At 41.6% G+C, this 24,713-nt stretch overlaps 1 protein-coding gene across 1 annotated transcript; it reads left to right on the top strand.

The window, feature by feature from the left end:
- Window positions 1-1,401: 1,401 nt before the first annotated feature.
- Window positions 1,402-19,340, top strand: LOC126981351 (medium-chain acyl-CoA ligase ACSF2, mitochondrial-like). Its single transcript, XM_050832365.1, has 14 exons — window positions 1,402-1,594; window positions 2,404-2,593; window positions 5,028-5,156; window positions 6,378-6,478; window positions 7,024-7,143; window positions 8,941-9,058; window positions 9,768-9,863; window positions 11,010-11,158; window positions 11,811-11,979; window positions 12,606-12,713; window positions 12,835-12,983; window positions 16,435-16,576; window positions 17,021-17,131; window positions 18,487-19,340. The coding sequence occupies exons 1-14, from the start codon at window positions 1,497-1,499 to the stop codon at window positions 18,610-18,612; spliced, it is 1,806 nt and encodes a 601-aa protein (XP_050688322.1). The 5' UTR covers window positions 1,402-1,496; the 3' UTR covers window positions 18,613-19,340.
- Window positions 19,341-24,713: the final 5,373 nt, after the last annotated feature.

Here is a 24,713-nt window from a genome sequence, read left to right as displayed (position 1 = left end):
CTTTGAGCCATCCACTTGGTATGATGCCAGTCTGCTATACTTTATTGTGAGGTGTCGTTGCAGAGGAAAAGAACTGATTGTAGTTCCCGCATGGAGAAGGGAACGTTGTATATTTCGGTGTTGAGAGATGAAAAGTCTGGCTGGCGTATCCTGTTCTTCCAAGTGCCGGCGTACTTCGGGAGGTCTATAGAGTCCCACTGAGACACAGCAGCAAATGCTCTGGCTATGACTTGTGCGGAAGGCAATGCTGAGGCGCCCGCCTGTTCCGTGAGTTGACTGCATGGTGGTCTGCTGGTTCGGAACTTCGGACGTGTTGGCGAAGCATGTGTAGGGGGCAATGCTATGGCCCCCTTTGCACTAGCTGTGGGTGGCCCGGTGGCCAGTTTTTGTCGTTCTCTTAAATTTGGCATCTTGCTGCTGTGGGCAAGTCACTACGGCAGTTATTGGGTAAAGGGAAAGGCACTGGCAAGAATATGACGAGGGAGAAGTGGTCAACCTTTCCTAAGGTGATCACATTTGCTGAAGCTAAAAGCGGGACACACACACACACACACACACACCTGTATCAAGGTAAAGATAGCAGCTACCCGTAGCTTATCTTCCTTCACCTTAACCTGTATGGAGTAGGCTATGAACGTTACGACTACGACTTGTGTAAAGTTACCAGTTAGTGAAAGAATGAAGACTGTGAGATGTATAATTATCAGTAGCTCACGAAAAAAGCGGGACATTTCAGTACCAATTTCATAAAAGCGGGACAGGCGTAAATAAAGCGGGACATTTTAGGAACACTTAATTAAAAGGCAAGACAAGCGTAAAAAAATGCGGGACTGTCCCGCCTAAAAGCGGGACTCTGGTCACCGTAATCCTTCCCTGTCCTAATTTTTTTTCCATCTGATCAGTATATATCATCTTGCCATGGTTAGCATATCAAAGTAGAATAATCATCCCTGGAGCAGCCACTATGGATGACTGGCAGAAATATGTGTGATGAGTGATATATAATTAATTCAAGTGAAGAAGCAAGTGTTCAAACAGGCACGTCCGCTCACCACCAGTACGGTGCAGACATGCATTATCTCCTTCCTTGGGGGTATATTCCCAACAAACGTCCTTCAACAACAACATAGAGTTGTGTGCACTGCTTGGCCATGTGAGGGACTTTTGAGGGATAGGGTGCCACGTATACGTGCCGCCATGGGTACATTGTCATCCTTACTTTGTAGATATCAAACAATGTCATGGATATTTTCACCCAGTTCTTGTCATGAAGGAAGGTTTTGGAGGGGGTTACAAAAATGTTATTCCTCTGTTAACTTACATTTGTGCAAGAGGTAATTCGGGCGTTGGAAACTCCACTGTCGTCAACCGCACTGCTGCTACCATGCTAGTGTTTAATCTATCTAAGACTCAGTCGCGGTATATCAGTCACTCTATAAGGGTGTTGCTAAGGGAGAGTGAAGTGGTACCTGCCAGGGAGGGACACGAATCGGAACATGCATATCAACCTTTTTAAAAAACACATCCATAAGTGGATATTTCATCACGGAGTGTCAAGGTGTCTAATTTCGCCGAAGATTAACAAGTCGTCAAGGTAAGTTCTTTAATAACTAACATACGGGGAGCATATGCTCGCTGGAGCGTCGCTTTACTCATTACAAGATATGAAGATATGAGATATGAATGTCAATGATTGAAGATAAGAACTTATAGGATTGTTTCGGTACGAGACAACCGTGAGTGGAGGAGACCAAGGGATTGTTTCGGTACGAGACAACCGTGAGTGGAGGAGACCAAGGGATTGTTTCGGTACGAGACAACCGTGAGTGGAGGAGACCAAGGGGACGCCCACGTAACTCATGGATAGGAAAAGTCGATCGATTCTAGGATGGGCTCAGCATGGGAAGGACAGCTGCGTGGAGGCTTGCCCGGGTTGACCGTCTGTGGTGGACTAGGGGGGTGAGTGAAGCGACGCGCCTCTTGGCATATGCTCCCCGTTAGTTTGTTTGTTGACATTCCTTGCATTACCTATTTTTAACGGCAAATAACTCGAAGGAAGTAAAAATATAAAAAAAAAACGAACTGCACGCCATATGTAGGTACCAGGTAGCAACGATAAAAAAAAATGTGCAATGGAATGGTCCAGATTTTTCAAGTATATTGAAAGCGCATCTATGAAGATTTTATGCGTTAGAATGAATTTTGTATAGTAAATAAAGTGTACTAACACCACGATGATGTCAACATATAGTTCACATTTAGCGGAAAACAATATGACTCCTTTGATTTAGTAGCTTCAGAAGACGTACCTTTTGGCCCAAAATGCAGACATGGTGACTCAAACAGAAATAAATGTATTTCCATATTAGTTACTGATGTAGCCTTTTTACTATAATGTTCCAGGTTTCAAAGCAGTTGTACCAACAGCAGCAAACTTACATACAGCTATGTGTCAAACCCAGGCACGTGGCCGCTCTTGGGGACTACTCTGGGTGAGGTGGTGAACAGAGCCGAGCAGCTGTATGGCGAGCGGGAGGCCTTGGTGTCAGTGTTTCAGGGCACAAGGAAGACTTTCAGGCAGTTTAAAGAAGAAGTGAGTAAGAACATTACATCTTGACCGTTTGCATGATGAGACCGGTTTTTATAGCGGCCGTTTTATATTATGCGTTAATATATTTTCCACACGGCTAAAGGCGGCTTTACACCTGGCAATTCCTGATCGGCAATACAGCCGCGACGTGCTGCCGGCTGCATTTTTGGTCTGGGAGCCCTTCTCGCGGCAAGTTCTCTGTGTCCGTCTTGTATTGCCGACTGGCGGCTGGGTAAACCAAGGCAAGTATAGAGAGGTATCGTCACTCTCATAGAACGTGAAGAACCAAATTTTGAAATGAGCTTTTTTATTAGGACCTCTCGGATGTTTTTTATGTTATAAACTACTACAATAAAATAAAATAAGATGTGGATTTTTCGTTATATACTCTATGTAGCAATTGTCGGTGAATAAAAATTATAAATAGAAATGTTCACGGCATATCATCCTGGACGATGATTGGCTGGCGTCTCGATAAGCTCCGCCCCTTCCTCGAGCCTAATTAAGCCCCGCCTCATCCTGTCTTCAAACCGACGACTTCACATTACATAAATAATAATAATGTAAAATAAACATACGAAAATGGAAAGTTAAATGAAGTAAAAATACACATTTTTCTGCACTTATTTCCTTCAACCCTTAGTACTCAGCTGGTTTTCGTCGAATCACTTTTTTGGTGCAGATCCTAAATCTGGCATAGGTAATCGCTTCGAACATAAGCCGAGCCGTGACGGGGTTCATTCACATCGGCATTTGTTTACCCAAGTCAGACTCGCCGCTCACGCACAGCCCCGAGGCCAAGGCTTGAGGTGAGCGGCGAGCCTGACTTGAGTAAACAAAAGCCGATGCGAATGAACGCCGTCACGGCTCGGCTTATGTTCGGAGGCGATTTTGACCCTATGTATATTTTTACCTCGGGACATACCCTACACCATCAGAAGCAGAAAAGTATGCAGATTTAGGATCTGTGCTTAAAAAAGTGATGCGGCGAAAACCAGCTGAGTACTAAGGAGTTGAAGGGAAATAAGTGCAAGAAAATATGTATTCCCTACTTCATTTAACTCTGATTTTCGTATGTGTAATTTTACACTATTGTTACAATTTTATGCTCGTGTGATGCAGAATTTTCTCAGGAAGATGATGGTGGTCTCAGTTTTTCGTAAAAATGAATGTTGGGGTCAGGAAACAGGGTGAGAGTGAGGTGTGTGAAGTCGTCGGTTTGGGCAGACAACGAGGATGGGGCGGGGCCAAGCGTGAAGGCTATAGGAGTTGCCAACGAGTGATTTCCTCTCGCCTGTATGACGATACCTTCTCTATACTTGCCTTGGGGTAAACAACATGTCGGCGCCAATAAAACAAGAAATGACAGATGCAGATAACAAGATTTGGAGCAGGGAGGCCGAGGTGGCATTACTAGAAGAAGTGAGGCAGCATAGATACTTGTGGGACCCACAAGGTAAGCTGTATGAGAAGCTGAGTCTGCGCAAAACAACTTTTGAGAGAGTGGCAGCAACATTATGAGAAATGTTTATCTCTTTGCGAGATATCGAAGGAGGAAAGGAATGATTATTTTCGTGTATTATATAATCACACTATGTAATGCCTGGGGGTTGCGATGGCATGTTCCTCCATCCCTTCTCCTTTGTTGTTAAATGCAACAATGAACAATCAATCAATCAGTCAATACTACTTATGATAAAACTCGTTTACTTAAAGTATTTCTGCAATATTAGGCTAATGGACCAAACTCATTGTGGTTTTAAGATATGGTAGTAGCCTTTTGGGGTGTCCGGGATGAATTCATGCCCTTGCATTTACTAGCAGTTTACGTCTTTATGCTCCCGGCGGCTCATCCCACGTGTGAAGGTACTTGCTCCCGAGAGCACCCAGCTGGTCAGGTGTAAAGCCGCCTTAAGAATCATTAATGCTTTCCTAATTGTGCATTTTCTTATGTCTGATACCTTTCACAGGTTACTGATTTTGACATTACCTTTGTATAAGTAAGTTTCGAATTATTGCTATTATTATTATTATTATTATTATTATTATTATTATTATTATTATTATTATTACTACTACTACTACTACTACTACTACTACTACTACTACTACTACTACTACTACTACTACTACTACTACTACTATTATTATTATTATTATTATTATTATTATTATTATTATTATTATTATTATTATTACTACTTCTACAACTACTACTATTACTACTACTACTACTACTACTACTACTACTACTACTACTACTACTATTATTATTATTATTATTATTATTATTATTATTATTATTATTATTATTATTATTATTATTATTATTATTATTATTCTCATCATGATTCATTAGGATGTTATTATAAACATCTAGTTACCTTCAGAGTTATTATTTACATACTACTGATTAATAAATTTTCCAATGTACCAGAGTGATTGTGTTGCTGCCGGCCTCAGAAGTTTGGGTCTGGAACCTGGAGACCGCTTAGGAATATGGGGACCCAACAGCTACGAGTGGGTTCTCACACAGTTTGCAGCAGCCAAGGCGGGCCTGGTACTGGTTAGTGACATTGATATGTATTTTCCTTTTTAAAGACAGTCATAACATTTTATTTAAGTCTGTTTTGCTTGAGAGTACATTATCAGAGGAAAATTACTTAAATCATTCCTATTTGCACACTATTCCATTTTACCTCATGAGCGTAGGAAGAAAGCTAATTTCATTTTTTCAAGAAAAGGAATTAGGATTGGCAGAGTATTCAACTTCTTGTTTCTCTCATACAGGCATTAAAAAAAATCGTATTTGTTCTGATCGTCTCTAGCTCCACCGGCCTGGAGGCAAAACTCGTTTTTCGGGATTTTCTTTAACGCTTTATTGTGTAAGTTGCATAGAGCCAGTAGATAAAAGTTTCAATAGTTACAGCTCGAATGTTAGCACTTCTTTGAACCTGGAGGGCCTGGATGCATCAATTCACCACACAGTAACAGATATTTGAATAAAACCAGACGGAGACAAACACCGCGGCCACGTGCAGCCCATAGCGTGTGCTCCTAACTCTCTTTTTAGCTATTCAATGGTTCATATTTTGTTCATCGTTCGTTTATAGATCAATAATTATTAGTTGACTTCTACTAAGGTAGTACTTTTATTTGGCAGCAAAAATCAGCCCCTCCAAAGTTTGATCTGTGTACTAGCTGCTTCTAATTAAATTTTTCAGTAACTAAAATAGATGGAGAACAGTTTTCTTCGCAGATTTATACGGCAAATATACAAGGTTCAAAACGGACCATTAATTATTAATGCAACTCTTCATATTCGTTGAGCACGTAATGGAGAGAAATCATTCAGGCTTCCCTGTTAAAAAGTTAAACTTTACAAAAAATTTATTACTGAGAAAAAAATTTCTTCAGTGCACATTTCCATCAATTGCTCATAATGGAAAAAGACATTTTTCCAGCTATTATTTAAATGATTATTGAGGTTTAGAACTATATGGTAATTTGTTGTATTTTGCTCTTTAATAATTTACTAATTCATGAATTGAGCCACTATGATTTTCAATTATTCAGTAATCAATTTTATTTTTTGAAGAAATATCCAAGGAATAGTTCATCCCATTACTTTCATCATAAATAATGTTTGAAAAGCTTTTTCAGCATATGCAATAAATATTTTATTTTCATTAATGAAATTATACTGCTTCATCTGAGAGTATTTAGCTTTGAAAAAACTGTTTTAATAGCTAGAATAATATTAAAAGTAATATTTCTCTTCATTCAGGTCCATGTCAATCCAGCATATCAAGCAAGGGAGCTGGAATATTGTCTCAACAAGGTCGCTGTAAAAGCCCTGGTGTGCGACAAGGCATTCAAAACATCAGAGTAAGTAATGAAGTGCAGGTGCTAAATATTTTTATTCTCATATGTTTAGGCTTGGTGAATGCAACAAATTTATGCAGTTGTCACTGTCACTGATAATGGACAAATTCTTTTTTCTCTTAAATATGTCACATTCATATTTCTTCTTCCTCTTCAGTGTTTTAAGGGTCTGTTTAGGCCATGGCAGTGCGAGTTGCTTCATCAACTTTGTTTTACTTCATTCTTGTATTTTCATACATTGTCCCCGGCAGTTGCAGATTACTGGAATCTGTAAATAATCAGTGTCTCTACGCTGCAATTAAAGATATGTGACTCCAAAATGCTTTAAAATTTGTTTCCAATTCCAGAAAATAATAGTTTCAGAAGCTTTCTGGTACTCCACCAGACAATGAATTATTATTAAGGCTTGACCATATCGTCTGTAACATTGATTAAAGAATATTGTGACAATAAAATATGAGGATATGTAACGAAACGTAAAGGTCAAAGATGAAGCAAGCTACAGTAGTTGCTTGGCCCCCATGCTATTATTATTTTCGCTCTAACAGTTACTATGAAATGCTGTGCGAGTTGGCGCCTGAGTTGCCATCGTCAGCCACAGGCAGCCTCAAGAGTGCAAGATTACCTCACCTTGAAAAAGTTATTGTCATGTCTGAGGAAATGTTAAGGTAAGTAGGTTTCTCTTTTGATTTTTTCTTTTCATCTTAATACCTACAGTACAAGTATGATTCAGCTATGTTGACAAGAACTCTACTTCACTATGTTAATGCCTTTTATGTAAATTATGTGTAATGTTGAAGTGTGCTACATATGCTGAGTTATATATTCAGGAAATAATATTTAGGTTTTATTTTCTGTTCATACGCTCACTTTCCTATGTTAGTCTTTTTTGGATTTTACAGTTTGTTTCACAATAAACTAATTGTGTGCACGTAATATATGTTATCATGGGTCACTGTAATATTAGAAACCTTTCTGTTGGTTAAACGACTTGTCAGTGGCGAGAATCCATTTATCACCTGAAATTGACCTCTCTTTTGGCATTTATTCTGTTTGAGTTTATTGTAGCAGAGCTTAGCGGGCTTTTTTGTTGACTTTTTGTTTTGTGCCCTTGTGCTGTCTCCCATGCTGTATATTTTTTTACACCAAGGGAGACAGCTTAAGGCCACAAAACAATAAGTCAACAAAACAGCCCGCTAGGCGCTGCTCCAATAAACGCAAACAGAGTAAGAGGCCAAATGAGAGGTCCATTTCAGAAGAGGTGTCTTGACACTAATCTCTTGAAAGAGGTCAAGTCATAGGCAGGAGGATATACAGACAAAGGAAGGCTGTTCCAGAGTTTACCAGTGGAAGGGATAAAAGAATAAAGGTGCTAGTTAACTCTTCGGGAGCAAGAGTAGAAAGGCGAGTGCAGCGGGGCCGTGGGAAGAGGGGTGGCATGCAGTTATCAAGTTCAGAAGAGCAGTCAGTATTCAAAAAATATCGGTAAAAGATAGAAAGAGATGCAACATTGCGGTGGAATTTAAGAACTACTCGTAGGAGACTGTCAGGAAGAGGAGGGGAGTTGATGAGACGAAGAACCTTAGACTCCACGCTGTCGAAAAGGGCTGGGTGTGTGGAGCCCCCCCACATGTGAGATTTATACACCATACGAAGGTGGACAAGGCCCCTGTATATGAACAGCATCTGTGCAGGGGGAAAGAACTGATGGAGACGATACAGAACTCCCAACTTCGAGGAAGCTGATTTAGCAAGACAGGAGATGTGAAGTTTCAAGTTAAAATTTTGAGGGCTAGACCGAGGATGTTTAGTGTAGGAGAAGGTGACAGTTGAATGTTGTCGAAGAATAGGGGATAGGTGTCTGGAAGATTGTATCGAGTTGATAGGTGGAGAAATTGAGTTTTTGAGGCGTTGAATTACACCAGGTTCCTCTCACCCCATTCAGAAATGATAGCAAGGTCTGAAGTTAAGCGTTCTGCAGCCTCCAGTCAGAAGTCTTGTGATTCCTGTTGGGAGGGTCTTCTGTTGAAAGAAGTTGAATAATGCAGAGTAGGGTCATCAGCGTACGAGTGGATAGGTGTTGCTGCTATTACGGCTACTTTTATATTTATTTTTACGTCTTCGCCTGTAACGCCGGTAGGCTTTCTTCAGGGGTATGGTGGTCAGCCCAAGCCCATCATGGCGCAGGCAATTTTTATAGTGGCGCCATTTATGCTTGGCTCATGGGCTTCCCCGGGAACTCATTCTTGATTCACTTTGACAGTTTCTTCTAGAGTCCGGGTTGATGGGTGATCTTCAGGACAGCATGTGGATAGTCTTAGGCCACTCGGCGATGACTGAAAAATCCCAGGTGGTAGCGGGCGGATTTCAGTTAAGAATAAAAAAATCTTTTGTACACGCCTCACTTCTACACCATACATTAATTTCCAGTGGTATTGATAAATAATGTCACTCATTTATTACAGTGGAACCATGAAATTCAGCGACTTATTCGATGCAGGAGACAGTTCTCACGTCAAAAGCTTGGAACAGCTTGGAAGAAGGATAAAGTTTGATGATCCCTGCAGCATACAGTTCACATCAGTAAGTATTTTATGTTACTTAGCTTGATGCAACTAAATTGAAGTGAAAATAAATGCAATTTCTGGGATTCGAGTCCTCGGCATATAAGGTGCACCCTAATTTCTGCTTTATATACTTATAACGAGTAAAAATCACCCCGCAGATCTGTCCAATATCAATTTATGACATCATTCTCTATCATACATTTCTTGTAATTAAGTTTCCAGTGGGTGTTTGTTTACAGTATACGTTCTCTAGAGACACACTTACTTAGGTAGTAAATGAATTATTTGGCGTACAAATGACCACCTCTTTTTCTTGTCACGCGTTGTTGGTGAATTTTTCTCCTGATGGTTTTTATATTTATTTATTTATTTATTACAGCAAGGGAGTCAGCTCAGAACAAAAACAAAAATAATAATAAAAAAAAAAACGCTACACGCTGCTTCGAACAAAAGCAGATAGAATGAGAGGCCAAAGAAAAGAGGTCAATTTCGGCTGGAGAGGTGTCGTGATGCTCTCCTCTTGCATGAGTTACAGTCATAGGCAGGAGAGAGAGAGAGAGAGAGAGAGAGAGAGAGAGAGAGAGAGAGAGAGAGAGAGAGAGAGAGAGAGAGAGAGAGAGAGAATAGGAGATAGGTTCCAAGTGTACAGCTTCGCGTACCTTGGCGCAGGTTTGCGGACTGTTGTTGAAAATATTCATTTCTGTATGTATTTTGTCTTGTTTCAGGGAACAACAGGGTTGCCAAAAGCTGCTGTGCTCTCCCACCATATGATAGCTAATAATGCTTATGGAATTGGGTATCGTGCAGAGTATCATAAAAAGGTAAGTTTTCGTAGTTTAGCAACTTTTCTTTCCAACAGTTATATAATATAGTAACTGAGTTATAAAACAGAACAAGTGAATAATGTTTTCAGGGAGTAAGTGAACAGAATATATGTCTAAACTTGTATTTTAAAGAATAATATTGATTAACAGTAGGATAGTGAGCCACATTCACTTCAATATGTATTAAGAGAAGAAACGGAACTAATTTGTTCACAGAAAACCATACTTGAAGCAGGAAGTAAATTGAGGCCCCATAGGATTTATATTTCAAGAAAAAAAAGAGGATGATTTAGGGTTACAAAGCGAGCGATCTGTAAATTGAATTCTTTACCAAACATGGAAATGTATCATATACAGGGTTAAGAAGTTATATTATATAAATATGTAAATTAAGGATATTAAAAATATGTCAATAAGAACACACACACACACACACACACACACACACATAACTGGAGGGACTGACATATGAAGAGAGACTAAAGGAAATGGACTTGCCAACACTGGAACAAAGAAGAGAAAGAGGAGACCTAATACAAATATATAGGCTATTGAGTAAAATGGAAGAAGTAGATAACGAGAAATTGCTACTAAGAGAGGAACCTTCCAGCAGGAATACTAGAGGACATAGTAAAAAGTTGAGGAAGGGAAGATGCTCAAGAGACATAAAGAAATATAGCTTCCCACAAAGAAATATAGAGGTTTGGAACAGATTAAGTGAAGAAATAGTATCGGCGAAGTGTGTGCAAAGTTTCAAGGAAAAGTTGGATAATTATAGATACGGAGACGGGACCACACGAGCATAAGCCCAGGCCCTGTAAAACTACAACTAGGTAAATACACACACACACACACATACACACACACACAGCTATATACTCTAGCAGTTAGTGCGCTCGGCTTGTCCCGGATGGGTAGCCTTCTCTAGGGTCCTGTAGCCTCCTCCTTCCCCATACAGGCTCAGATGTAACTGCAAGTTGAATGAATTGACTGACTGAACTAAATGAAGCCACATGCACTTTTTTTTTTAGATGCTGCTTATAGTGCTGGTAGGGTAGGCTGTCTTGAGGGATCTCTTGGACGTCTGTCGGTGGCGCAGGCTGCCATGTTGTGTAACTCTTGCGTTTGTCTGTTTCTTTTTAGCACCACCGTATATGTCTGACGGTGCCTCTGTATCACTGCTTCGGGAGCGTGGCAGGAGCTGTGACGAGCATGCTGTTTGGCGCTACATGTGTTTTGCCTTCCCGGGGGTTTGAACCAGACACAGCAGTCCAGTCGATGCAGGATGAGAGGTGAGGAGACACAACAGTACCCACCTCCACACACTCCGGTTTCCTATTGTCTCATTAACATAAGGGAGTAGTTCAGCATGATCTTTAAAATCAAATCCTTACTTACTTACTTACTTACTTACCTCTTGCCTACGACTTGAGCTATTTCAAGAGGAGAGTATCAAGGCACCTCTCCTTACGATACTGACACCTCTTTTGGCTACTCAGCACTACATCTCTTTACAGGAGCGGACTTTTTTGTTTGTATACATTTTTGCCCTTGAGAATAATGATCTTCGAAGTATGCTGTTAGCTTGTAGATCATACTTATATTGCACTTTACATTTTTCATTTATGCACACTGACACTCATGTCATGGCCCTCATGGGTATGTAAATGTAATTCCATTCAGATTTCATGAGACTGCCATATCTATGTTATATCATATTGTGAATAAAAAAAAATGACAGCATCACTTGCCTTAAAACTTGAATATTATTTGATTGCTACTTGGTTAGCGAGTAGTCTGCCATCATCCTCGGCAGTTATAGTAAGGTTACACATACTCATACAATAATACTCCATATCTTTTTTTTCTTCAATATTTTCTACCAATTATATTAGCTTGACAGTTTGGCACTTCACACTTGACAGCTGTCTCTTGGTATTACAGATTAACCTCTTGCTATGGTACTCCGACCATGTTTGTTGATATTCTAAACGCTCAGAGAAGGAAGAACAGAGATATGAGTTCCCTGTCAACTGGAATAATGGCTGGTGCGCCGTGCCCTCCAGAACTGGTGATGTCGGTCATGAATGAACTTCACATGAAGGATTTCCTGGTAAGCTGTTTTTTTTTCTTCTCTGTTTCATGCCAATATAAGTAGATTTTTTTTTTCGGAAGCCCCATTCTGCTTACATTTTGCAGTGCCTTCGTGCAAGGACACATGTAATGAAAAGGGTTATATTGATTTTTTTCACAACTGCAAACTCAGGGAATCTGTATGTCTGTATGTACGACCATTAACATGATTATATTTCATGCTTTTACAATGGTTGGACCATGTTACCATGCGAAAACTATAAATTTAAGCAGTGGTAATCCTAGGAGTGTTGTTTGTGAATGGTAGCTGCTTCTGCGTTAAATCTGCCGCTGTGAGCTCAGCTGGGTTGTGATACGGCTACCAACCTGCTGCTCTCGATCCCTTCCCATCATTTAATAATTCCCTGCACAAAATCAAGGGCTCATGATATTAAGTATATACTATTAGAGCTTTTGTTTTCTGAACATAGTCATCATAGGATTTATTGGTAAACGGAGGCCCAGATTCCAGTAATTATATTTTGGATACCGCAGTGATACAAAATGCCTTTCGGGATTTTTTGGTAACTAATAATGTTCATTTACGCTTTAGAAGCTTAGGGAACTGGGATTTTAAGAATAATATGCTAATTGTGCAATCAACAGGTAATGTACGGCATGACAGAAACAAGCCCAGTGTCATTTGAGTGCTTCCCTTCAGATCCACCTGAAGTGAGATTCTCCACAATTGGGTACCCATCTGATCACACTGAGGTAATGCTGAGCAGATTCTTTTGATTTCATTTAAAAAACGACTCTAATTTCCATTGCGAGTTACTTTTATGGCAATCTTGCTTTCTTTTAATTTATTCCAACTGCATTTTTTGATCAACAGGTAAAGATTGCTGATCATAATGGGCAGGTGGTTCCTATAGGGGAAGCTGGAGAAGTCTGCATAAGGGGGTACCTGAATTTCCTTGGCTACTGGGGGGATCCCAAGAAAACTGAGGAGATGATGGGCCCAGACCGCTGGCTGAAGACGGGGTAAGAGCTAGTCATGATCACAACATAATTAAGTTCTATTTCGTCTCTCTCAGATCCAGGGTACTGTGTTTTCAGAGATGGGTGGAAACCTTTTATTTTTCTGATTTCGGTTTGCAAGTGGAGACCTTGTATTGATAAACCATGCATTTATACTATCACAAGGTTAATACTTCTTATGTTCTCAGTACAGGTGTTTCCATGAAAGGATAGTTACATTATTCAGCCAAAATGCATGCTCTCACCTCTCTCGAACATCAAAGCTAGTTTAGAAGTCATACAGAGGAAAGGTTATGAAGGTACATTCTGGGGACTAAAGCTACTTGGCTAGTGGCCAGACTAGGGCGGTATTGCGAATCTCAAAGGGTTAGCTATAGCCATTTCTAGAAAACTGCAGTCCTCTTTCATCGGAGTTACTCTGGTTGATGTGCGCATGATGCTGGTGAGGTTGAAGCACACCTTTGGCTCCATAACCGAGTTGTGCAAACTACAGGAGAAAGAGATGATGTACGTCGTTCGACTCTATAGTTAACTACTGTCCCCCACGTGACACATTGTCTCGGGCAACTCAAATGCATCTACTGGCACAGAGAGACATGATTACGAGTTGTCTCCACATCTCTGCCACCTGAAACGTAACAGTTCACTTCTTCTGAACTTTACAGAGTCTAGAAGGCTGAGGACTGCTGGTTCCTGGTTCCAGAGACGTGAGCCTCGCTGCTGGACTTGGTATAGCAATGCTGACGGTGTGACAAATGAACTCGATTACATCTTTGTTAGTGGTCGTTGGAGGATCCTCTAGAACTGTAGTTTTTTTCGGAGTGCTGAGTTCTTTGCGATCGACCACAGACTTGTTGCAAAACTGAGGATACGCATCAGGTCCAGGAAATTCTCAGGATGCAATCGTCCGTGGTTTTATCTTGAGAAACTGAAGGACCAGGCGTGGGCTCAGAAGTATGCAGTGGGAGTCTCTAATCGGTTTGAAGTACTTGGTAAGTTGGTACTTTTGAGGACCCTGGAGATTTGTGGGATACCTTTAAACGTGGATCTCCCACAGCCAGAAGGAGTGTACTGGAGAGCGTCTAAGGTCTAGAAGTGGAGTTGCCTCAAGGGAGAGACTGGATAATATAGAGGAGAGTCGTGGTGCTAGGCATGCTAGGGACTCGGAACGATACAGGACCCTGTCACGAAGGGCGAAAACCCTTTTGAAGAGGGATAAGGAGAGGTACGTCAGAGATCTCACTAAGGATGTCGAGGGTTTTCTAAATGCAAATGACCTTAGACCTGCCTTTTGAGCTCAGAAGCAGTATCCCATATTTTAGACGAGTACTATCCGTACGGTTAATAGGCAGATAGTATCAGATGCGGATGGGCACCAGGCTCGTTGTGCCGAGTACTTTGTTCAGTTGTACACGGCAGAGCTCTCAAATGGAATGGACAACTTCCTCCTTCTGGGTTGCAGATGGCAGCTGCTGATCCACTAATTAGCGAAACTCCACCTTCTCTTGAGGAGGTGAGAGAGGCTGTGAAGACATTGAAAGGTGGAAAGGCAGCTGGGATCTGCAATATCAGCGCAGAGAGGCTGAAAGTCGAACGTGAAAAAGTGGTTCATGCATGTGGTGCTGTTTGCCATGTGCCAGTCTGATGCCATTCCTCTTGAATGGAAAAGGTGATTGGTTGTCTTTATCTGGAAAGAGATTAGGGACCGGCAGTACTGCAGGAGTTGCCGTGGTATTACACAGCTCAGTGTGCCGGGCAAGGTGCTCGCTCCTCTGCTGCTCATGCTAATTCGATCTCATATGCTCTAGTTTCAAAGACTCAGGCAATCTGGGTTCTCGCTCACTAAGTCATCAATTCACAGGATCCTAGCACTTTGCGTCCTTATAGAACGCCGACGTGAGTTTCGACAGCGGCTGCTCACAGCCTATATCTATCTCAATAATGCTTTTGACTCAGTGAGGCATTCGGGGACATTCTGCAGATTTTTGGGATTCCTACAAGCATTACTAACCTAATGAATGGCCTTTACTCTGGGACTGAGAGTGCTGTGAAGTGTGGGTGAAGCGTTTTCTGTTTCTTCCCTGTTAATTCACGAGTGGGGCAGGGGCGCGTTCTTGCTCCACCACTTTTCAATGCTTGCATGGACTGGATATAAGGCAAAGTTTGGATCAAAGTCGTTGCGAAGCATGTGTTGGCGAGATCAAAGTAACTGATCTTGTTTTTGGTGATGCTGCTGTACTTCTTGCAGAATCGGTGGAGGTCCTGATGTTGTCTCTCGAAGTGTTGCATAAAGGGCCGAAGCCTCTGGGACTGAAGGTCTTTGGGACAGTTACGTTGAGGCTTGCTGGATGACACAGTTCAATCTGTTCATGTCTATGGTGAAGATGTCGTGGTCACCAAAAGTTTCACATACCTTGGTAGCATTGTGCATAACAAAGGTGTGTCTTACCAGGAAGTCACTCGACTTAGTGGGCTGGTCCACGCTGTTGTGGACATGAGTATATTTAGTTGTCGATATGTATGCAGGCAGACAAAGATTCGAATCTTTAAGTCACTTGTGCTCTCTGTCTTACTGTATGACTGTGAGACATGGAAACTAAATAGGAGAGGCGTACCAAGTGTCTTTGCAGGATCATGGGGTATCCCTGATATGTGGAACCAGCGACTTCGTGATGAAACTGAATCGAGGCCTGTTACCAGCTCACTGTGAACGCCAACTCCGGATATATGGGAATGTGCCAAGCCTCATGGACCTTGGTCCTGCTCATAGAGTTGTTTCTGTACGAGACGGGCATGTGGTAAGCCTACCGGACGTCGATCCTACTCATGGGGTTATTTCTGTACAAGACAACCCTGAGTGGAGGAGGACCAAGGGGACATCCACGTAACTTATGACTTCGGCGATTCGATCGATAATGCCGGGAAGAACTTGAGGGTAGCTGCATGTGATCTTATTTGGGAGGACCGTCGGCACTATAGGCAACAAGTGAGTGCAGTGACGCAACCGCGAGCCTGTGTTCCCCATTAGTTAGTTTGTTATCCTATTAAAACCTGGCCATAAGAAAAATATATAACTTAGTTTCTTGTGTAAAAATCCCAGCTCATAATTTCATTTTTTATTGTGTGTCTCCCTAACAACACTAGCTTTTTACGTGAGACGATAGGGAAGCGGAATGTGAGGACACGGGAGAGTGTTTGATAGGCTCATAGCGCCGCCTCACTGGTAGTGGCTTATGTTCATTTCTGCAGGTGTCTATCTACCTGCCTACTCCCTCCCTAGGAATATAAACACCTCTTGTTTACATATTTCTTTTATTTTGATTCTGAATCATAGATGCATTGCAAGTGAGAGATGCTGAATGACGGAGGAGGCGTCTACAATTTGTAAATGAAGCAGCCATATCCTACACATATTATTTTGGTCCGCCATTAATATTTTCATCTGAATTTGCAGAGACCTGGGGATTATGCGTCCTGATGGGTATACAGAAATTATTGGTCGCATAAAAGAAATGATCATTCGGGGCGGAGAAAATATTTATCCAACAGAAATTGAAAACTTCCTAATGGAACTCCCGGGTGTTCTTGAGGCTCAGGTATGATAAACTAATTTCATTAAAACTACTGTTTTTTTATTGAATTAACAATTGACACAACACACATGTTGCATAACACAGTTTTCCAGGATGAACATAGTGTTTGAAGGACACTCTTGGCTCTTTTACTCAGCATTCCAATCACCTGCTCATTGCTTTTCTTGCTCTATATACTTTTGTAAGTCTACAGTATTACTATATCCATAGTGTGAGCTTGGCAATATATATATATATATATATATATATATATATATATATAGATATATATATATATATATATATATATATATATATATATATATATATATATATATATATATATATATATATATATATATATATATATATATATATATATATATATATATATATATATATATATATATATATATATATATCAACACCAAAATGGTGCCTACTGCTGCAGGATATGACTTATTGCAGGTGTTTGGCGTACCTGACAGCAGGATGGGAGAGGAAGTTGGTGCCTGGATACGAAGTAAAGAAAATGCTGACCTTAATGAAGAGGCTATCAGGAAAATGTGCAAAGGGAAGGTAAGGATACTGTTGTCTTCAAGATTTTCATTATCACTGGTAATTGCCTTTACTAATATATATATATATATATATATATATATATATATATATATATATATATATATATATATATATATATATATATATATATATATATATATATACAGTCGTCCCTTAAATAGTACGGTTTCCAATAGTACGGTTTCGGTTTTATACGGATTGTCATGAAATAGTTTTTTTTTAGGATTTTTAAATTTCCCGCTCGTCGCACCAAGTAGCCTTGGCGTGAGTGGCAGCACTGTTCTATCAAAACACCTGCTGAAAGCATCCCAAAGTGTTCGAGAAAGATGTTCACCTTGCAGAAGAATTCAGATTTAGGAGAAGTTATGTTTTGGGATGAGTTACGTTGTGGTAGGGAGAGCATACCACGTGAATGAGAGCAGTGTTCGCTGTATCTATCATAGTGTAAAACAAATTCTTGCCGCAGTAACTGCCAGTGCTCCAAGAGTGCTGCAAGAATAAAAATAAAGTCCGTCCTTTTACTAAGCCTCGTCATTGCTATGGTAGCGGCTTCTCACTCGCAGCAAAATGCCGTACGCTGATCTTCCCGATGTAATGGAAGCACTTATGTGTTTGTTTGGGCTGCCACATTTGCTGATGACGTCATCACAGCACAGAGGTGTTCCACCTCTCAGAGCCTGGAGCGGAGTGGACGTGCCCAGTTTGCAACTGGTGCTGCTGTGTCACTCGTTTGAGAGCACTCGGGACATACCGAGAGTCCCGATTCCTTCTCTCAAACGCAGCCTTGGAGTGTTTCTAGGGGGGGCACTAATTTTATACGGATTTTTGAATAGTACGGGGGTCCTGAGTCCCTAACCCCCGTACTATTTGAGGGACGACTGTATATATACAACCAGCATCTTCACACTTTCATTCCTCACGATGGTAAACTCTGTATTTCATCTGTATGTCCTCCTGCCTGTGGCTTGAACTCTTTCAAGAAGTGAGTTTCAGGACATCTCTGAAGCCTCCCGAAATTGACCTCTCTTTTGGCCACTCCTCTTTAGTCTTTTATAAAGGAGCAGTGACTAATGGGATTTTTTTCATTATTGTCGTTTTTTTGCTCTTGAGTTGTTTCCTTTAATGTAAAAAAAAAAATGTTTTGCACATATTTAGAAAAAAAAGCCATCCAGGAACTGATAGTGCTAAGAAACAAGTTAAACAAGAAAAGGTTCAAGCACTTAAGTCTGCAGTCATTCGCATTACATAAGTCATGCAGCAGCTCCATTGATTTGATAGTGATGGAGTTATGATAAAATAAAAAAAAGTAGCTGATGTATGTTTCATAGGTGTTTCACTCGCCTTCTTTCCAGATTGCACACTTCAAAATTCCTCGCTACATGATATTTAAGGAGGAGTTCCCAACTACAGTAACTGGAAAGGTTCAAAAGTTTAAAATGAGGGAAATGACAATAAAAGAACTTAATTTAGAGGGATGAAGGGTGGATAAGTTTTTCATTTAATCAACCAAGAAACTGGTACTATGCCTCATTCTCTTTAGGGAATCCTTTGCCATTCACATATTTTTCAAAACATTTCTTATATACTCAACCAAGTTAGCAGTGTAAAGTTTACATGCCCAGTAGCAAAGTTTTGCTGTGCTATATTGCGGGGCTACTATGTTTTTTTGTACAATCATGCATGTGTTTAGTTTCTAGTAAATATATTCAATTCTCTGATTAATTCCTATAAAAAATGTATGAAGGCTTTCTCAGGGAGCAATATTATGCATAAGGAAAAAACGCTTTTCATAAAAATAATCTTATAGGTACAACTTAATGTTTTATGATAAGTTGACATGACGTTTAATTCAAAATTTTTAATTGTTAAGTAATCACATTTATGCTTCACTTGTGAAATTTTCTAAATAAGTTTTATTGTAAAATAAAATGTTTACGTAGATACTGTGTAAGTAAGTCTCTGCGTTCTCCCAATTGCAGAACATTAAAGCATTGTTGGGAGTTAAACTGGGGACCTATCTTATAGCAAATGATTTTCTACACATTTGCTTTCATTGCTTTGGTAGCAAGTTTAGATAAATTTAAGCTGACCTAAATGAAATCTTCACACCCTAAAAGTTTGTATAGTTTTTGCCAAGTAAGACACTTGTTAATAATATTTTATGGCATGCAAGTGTAGTTATTTTGAATATATATCTGCCTGTAACTCTGTTGTCCCATTTCGTCCAGGGATTTAGGATATTATTTTTTATGCAGTCAACCAGCTTTGCATGTCTATATATTCCATCTGTGCAACGCTCAACCTCCACCTATTTTTTGTATATATATTTAGCCTATCAGTTCCTAGAGGCTGGAGCATCCTGAGTTCGTGGAGAATCACAGACTAACTGACCTATCGAATGAACCTTGAAGGTTGAAGATGGATGCTGTTGGACTCTGAGACGAGGATGTCTGGCAGTGGCAAGATCAGTAGTGGGTGGTGCACATACTAACAATGGAGCAATGATACCCGTCGTATGGAGGTAGCCTTAGGCATCTCCAGCCAAGTGCAGTCATTTGTTAAAATTATTCCAGTTGTTGAACGTAGAATGCGAGTGAGGCTGAAACACATCTTGCCGTTCGTGTCTCCTGTTGCAGTGTACGCTTCTACCGAGAAATATGTTCTACGCCAAACTCAACTCCGTATTAGACCAATGCCCCTCTCCCCCCTCTCCCGGAACACACTCATTGTCTTGGGCGACTTCAGTGCTGCTACTGGTAATGCTAGGGTTGGATGTGAGCCATGTGTTGGCCCCCTTGGTTCTTGCACTACGGTCCCCAACATCTCTTTCCTCCTGAATTCAGCAAAATCCAGAAAGTTGTAAATTGTAGGTTCTTGGTAGCAGAGACTAAAACTTCGCCGCTAGAATTTTTATATTTTTTATTATGTTTTGCCTGTGGCACCGGTGGGCTTTCTTGGACCGTTATGGCACAGGCAAGTGTTTATAATGGCGTTGGTGTTTATGCTGCCCCCGGAGCTCATCTTTGATCCTCCTTTTTTTAGAGAGAGAGAATCTAGAGTCTGGGTTGACAGATGGTCTTCAGGACAGCATGTGGTACACTAAGCCACTCGGTGATGACTGAAAAATTGCCAGCTTGTTTCCAGCGGTGTCTTCCCGGACGCCTCGCAGGCACGCTGACCACTCAGTGACTGCCTCCCATTTACTTGGTATGGTAATGCTGGAGGGGTAGCTAAGAAAATTGACCACATCCTTATAAGTACTTGATGGAGGATCCTCTAGATCTGCATGGTTTTCGGGAGGGTTGAGTTCTTTGCAACTGATCATAGCCTTGTCGCTGCAGCACTCAATGGGTGTAGGCAGGTAGACACCTGCCGAATTGGGTATAAGCCACTACCAGTGAGGTATGTACTGGAGGCGATGGGGTGTTTGAAGTATATCAATCTCGTGTCTTCATTTTCGCGTCCCTATTGTCTTATTAACACCAAAGAGTCGCTCAGCCTACTTTTTTTTATAGAAAAATATCTGTTAATTTCGGATGGAGAGGTGCCTTGATACACTCTTCTTGAAAGAGGTCAAGTCACAGGCAGAAGGAAATACAGACGAAGGAAGGCTGTTCCAGAGTTTACCAGTGTAAGGGATGAAAGAGTGTAGATGCTGGTTAACTCTTGCATAAGGGGTTTGGACAGTATAGAGATGAGCTAGAATAGAAAGTCAAGTGCAGTAGGACTGCGGAGGGGGGGGAGGCATGCAGTTAGCAAGTTCAGAAGAGCAGTCAGCATGAAAATATCGATAGAAGATAGAAAGAGAGGCAACATGGCTGTGGATTTTAAGAGGTAGAAGACTGTCAGTATGAGGAGGGGAGTTGATGAGACGAAGAGCCTTTGACTCCACTCTGTCCAAGAAAGCTGTGTGAGTGGAGCCCCCCCACACATGTAATGCTTGCTCCATATGAGGGCAGACAAGGCCCCTCTATATGGACAACATATGTGCGGGGGAGAAAAACTGGCGGAGACGATACGGAACGCCCAACCTCGAGGAAACTGATTTAGTGAGAGAGGAGATATGGAGTTTCCAGTTGAGATTTTCAGTTTGGATAGACCAAGGATGTTTTGTGTAGGAGAAGGTGACAGCTGAGTGTTGTCAACGAATAGGGGATAGGTGTTTGGAAGGTTGTGTCGAGTTGATAGGTGAAAAATTGAATTTTTGAGGCCTTGAAGGACACCAGGTTCTTCTTGCCCCAATCGGAAATGATAGTATGGTCTAAGGTTAAGGGAACACTCACCCTCTGACACACACAAATAAAAAAAATAAAAAAGTATAAGATCTTTTAACTTGAAACTTTCAGGGTATATCCAAATCATCACTATCGTCTTTAGATGAGCAGGAGAATGTGGTTTGTCATCGCGTCCGACGGTATGACGTCATAACGTTTTTCATGACGTCACAACTTCCCCTGGTTTTATTTTTTGTCATAGAGACTTCTGATGCAACATGGAAATACTCAAATACCAGACGAAGGGCGTGTAATTTCGTTTTTTTTTTCAAAATTCCTAATTATGTAATGAGTTATCGAGGTCATAAAGAGACTTAACCATTACTATGGCTTTTTATTCTTTTTTTTTATATATAATCATTATTATTACTTTGTTATGTTCAGTCATACTTGAAAAGTTGTTATAACCATCATCGCCACCTTCAATTATATAGTCACACTGTCCTTCCTGGGGGTTGATTGGGACGGCATGTTCCTCCCTTCTCCCTTGTTGTTTACCTGCAACATTAAACTATCAATCAATCAATCTTCATCACCAACACCATTACCATCATCATCATCATCAGCAGCAGCAGCATCTGTGGGCAGCACCTGGCGGCTTGTCTCGTACAGTGAGTGGCGCGCGCCTCTCCGCCAGGTGTGGGCAGGTGGCGAGCAACAGGTCGTAAGGGAGACGAGGAAAGGATGTACGGAAAGTGTTCTCGTTTCCAAGAGACTGTCGCTGCTGCTTGTTAATACTTTAAACTCTCCAAGGGCAGATGAAATGTCTTGCCACTTGCAACGAGATTTCAACAACTCAGACAGGAAATGCGTGCGCCGTGAGCCGTCATCGCAAGGGCGCCCGTGACCTTGACCTGCATCCGAGGTGGTGGAAAGAAACAAAAGCCAAGGATAAATGGGAAGATGAAACCTCATTATTCTATATATATTTTTTACCTTTTTTTACAAGTAGCTAATTGAAGTCTGTTTGTCCGCCGCTGTCGCCCTCGCCCTCGCACTTCAAAGCCACACAAAGCCAGTTTACTTTCACCTCTCCTCGAGGCCACAAGCGCCGAGGGACCCATACCAGGCCACCTTCGTCGGGCCGGGGGTCAAGGAGAGCTTACAAGTTGGTAAGAGCAAGGTAAAGTAGGTCACATGGGCACCCGCAGTAGGCCGCGAATGGGTCGTGCGCGTAGCGGCTGACGGCAGGGAGGATCACCCGTGGTAGGCCTCAGAGAGTGTGATGGTTGACAATTACCTGCAAGGAGGCTGGTAAGGGCGCCTGCCGTGTGTGTGTGTGTGTGTGTGTGTGTGTATGACCCGTAAGTTTGGCTAAATGTTTGTATCTCTCTCTCTCTCTCTCTCTCTCTCTCTCTCTCTCTCTCTCTCTCTCTCTCTCTCTCTCTCTCTCTCTCTCTCTCTCTCTCTCTCTCTCTCTCACACACACACACACGCACGTATACTCAGTTCTACGCAACTCAGGCTAGAACGCGCCCAGGACTTTCTCTTTCATCAGCTTGAGCGCATCAGCTTCATTTCTCTTAGCCATAAAACCTTCGCATATTCTCTCAAACATTTGCTTCATCGTGTCCAGAGAAGCTTCAGCCATATGGGAACTTACGATTTAAACACCTTAATATTTATCCCCTCATACGCCGTCTGGAGTACAAGAAAGCGAGCCCGTAGCTGCTAAATTCCTTGAAAAAAATAAATAAAAAATACATATATAATACTTGCCATCCAAAGCTGCTCCTCCCCCTTACACCTGTTATGTAGACCTACGCTGGCTCCACATACCTGTTCGATAGACCCTTTCAACACCTGTTATATAGACATATGCTGTGCCCCTCAAAACCCGTTATATAGACCTATGTTGTGCCCCTCAAAACCTGTTATATAGACCTATGCTGTGCCCCTTAAAACCTGTTCAATAGACCTATGTTATGCCCCTCAAAACCTGTTATATAGACCTATGCTGTGCCCCTCAAAACCTGTTCAATAGACCTATGTTGTGCCCCTCAAAACCTGTTATAAAGACCTACGCTGTGCCCCTCAAAACCTGTTCAATAGACCTATGTTGTGCCCCCTCAAAACCTTTTATATAGACCTATGTTGTGCCCCTCAAAACCTGTTATAAAGACCTACGCTGTGCCCCTCAAAATCCGTTATATAGACCTATGTTGCGCCCCTCAAAACCTTTATTGTAGACCCATGCTCCCTCCTAAACACGACCTATAGACCTATGCTGCCCCCTTACACATATTTTCAAGACCTCCTTCACTTCCACACATCTGTTCATATCTATACCCACGCTGCCCCTTTGCATGTGTCTGTTCGGTCTATGTTTCACAGTTCCCCACCCCTCTGCACACCCTATGCCTTGCCCTATGCCCCTCGGATCCACTGTGCTTCATTTTGCATGGTTTCGCCACTAGAAATAATACAAATCTCTTTTAATCGTTCATCATCACCCGCTTTGCTCAGTCACACTCACGCACGTGCTGGACAGTGACTGCTCCATTATCTTTCTGAGCCAAACCAGCTTTTTTTTCAATATTCCGGACTATCTTAAACCACTAACCGTGTAGCAGCGACGGGGCAAATTTGTGGCTTTACCGTGTAGCAGCGACGGGCCAAATTTGTGGCTTTACCGTGTAGCAGCAACGGGCCAAATTTGTGGCTTTACCGTGTAGCAGCGACGGGCCAAATTTGTGGCTTTACCGTGTAGCAGCGACGGGCCAAATTTGTGCCATGATATAAACCCCCCAAAATAGATGATGCATAAACTGATCACAAATGCTTCGATATATATTATGAAATGGTTTGTGTGAGTGATGATTTTTTTCTCATTTTTCTCGCTTAGAGGGACCATTAAGAAACATGATCCCCGCTGCTACCGGGTTAATAAACGCGTCCCCAGCTGCAGTACATATATCATCTCTTCATTCCAGCCACGGAGCGGGATGACAGATCACCACCTCACACCGCCCACGACCCGCACATTCCGACGGGAGAGGAAAGAACGCCACCAGTGCCCTTTTTTCCATGTTCTTGAGTTACATTGTGTTGCGATCTTGAGTAAAATGTAATGAGAGACAATCCGCAATCATGACATTTTGGAGCTCACGTGTCGATAAGCCGTTTCTTCGTACGTTCGCTCTTCCGTTCCGCCGGGGTCACAGGCGCTGCTGGGAGAAAAGGCAAGGAATTTTAGTGGGTGAAGGTTACGTAAGGCTACCAGAGAGAGGTTGGGGTGTGTGTGAAGGCCGCTGGGAGTGGGAGGAAGGGAAAGGGTGGAGGCAGGGGCACCTCCGAAAGTGAAG

The sequence above is a fragment of the Eriocheir sinensis genome, chromosome 47, assembly GCF_024679095.1.
Source record: "Eriocheir sinensis breed Jianghai 21 chromosome 47, ASM2467909v1, whole genome shotgun sequence".
NCBI classification, from domain to species: Eukaryota; Metazoa; Arthropoda; class Malacostraca; order Decapoda; family Varunidae; genus Eriocheir; species Eriocheir sinensis.
Note: the sequence above shows the minus strand (reverse complement) of the source record. Positions and strands in the feature narration are given on the sequence as shown.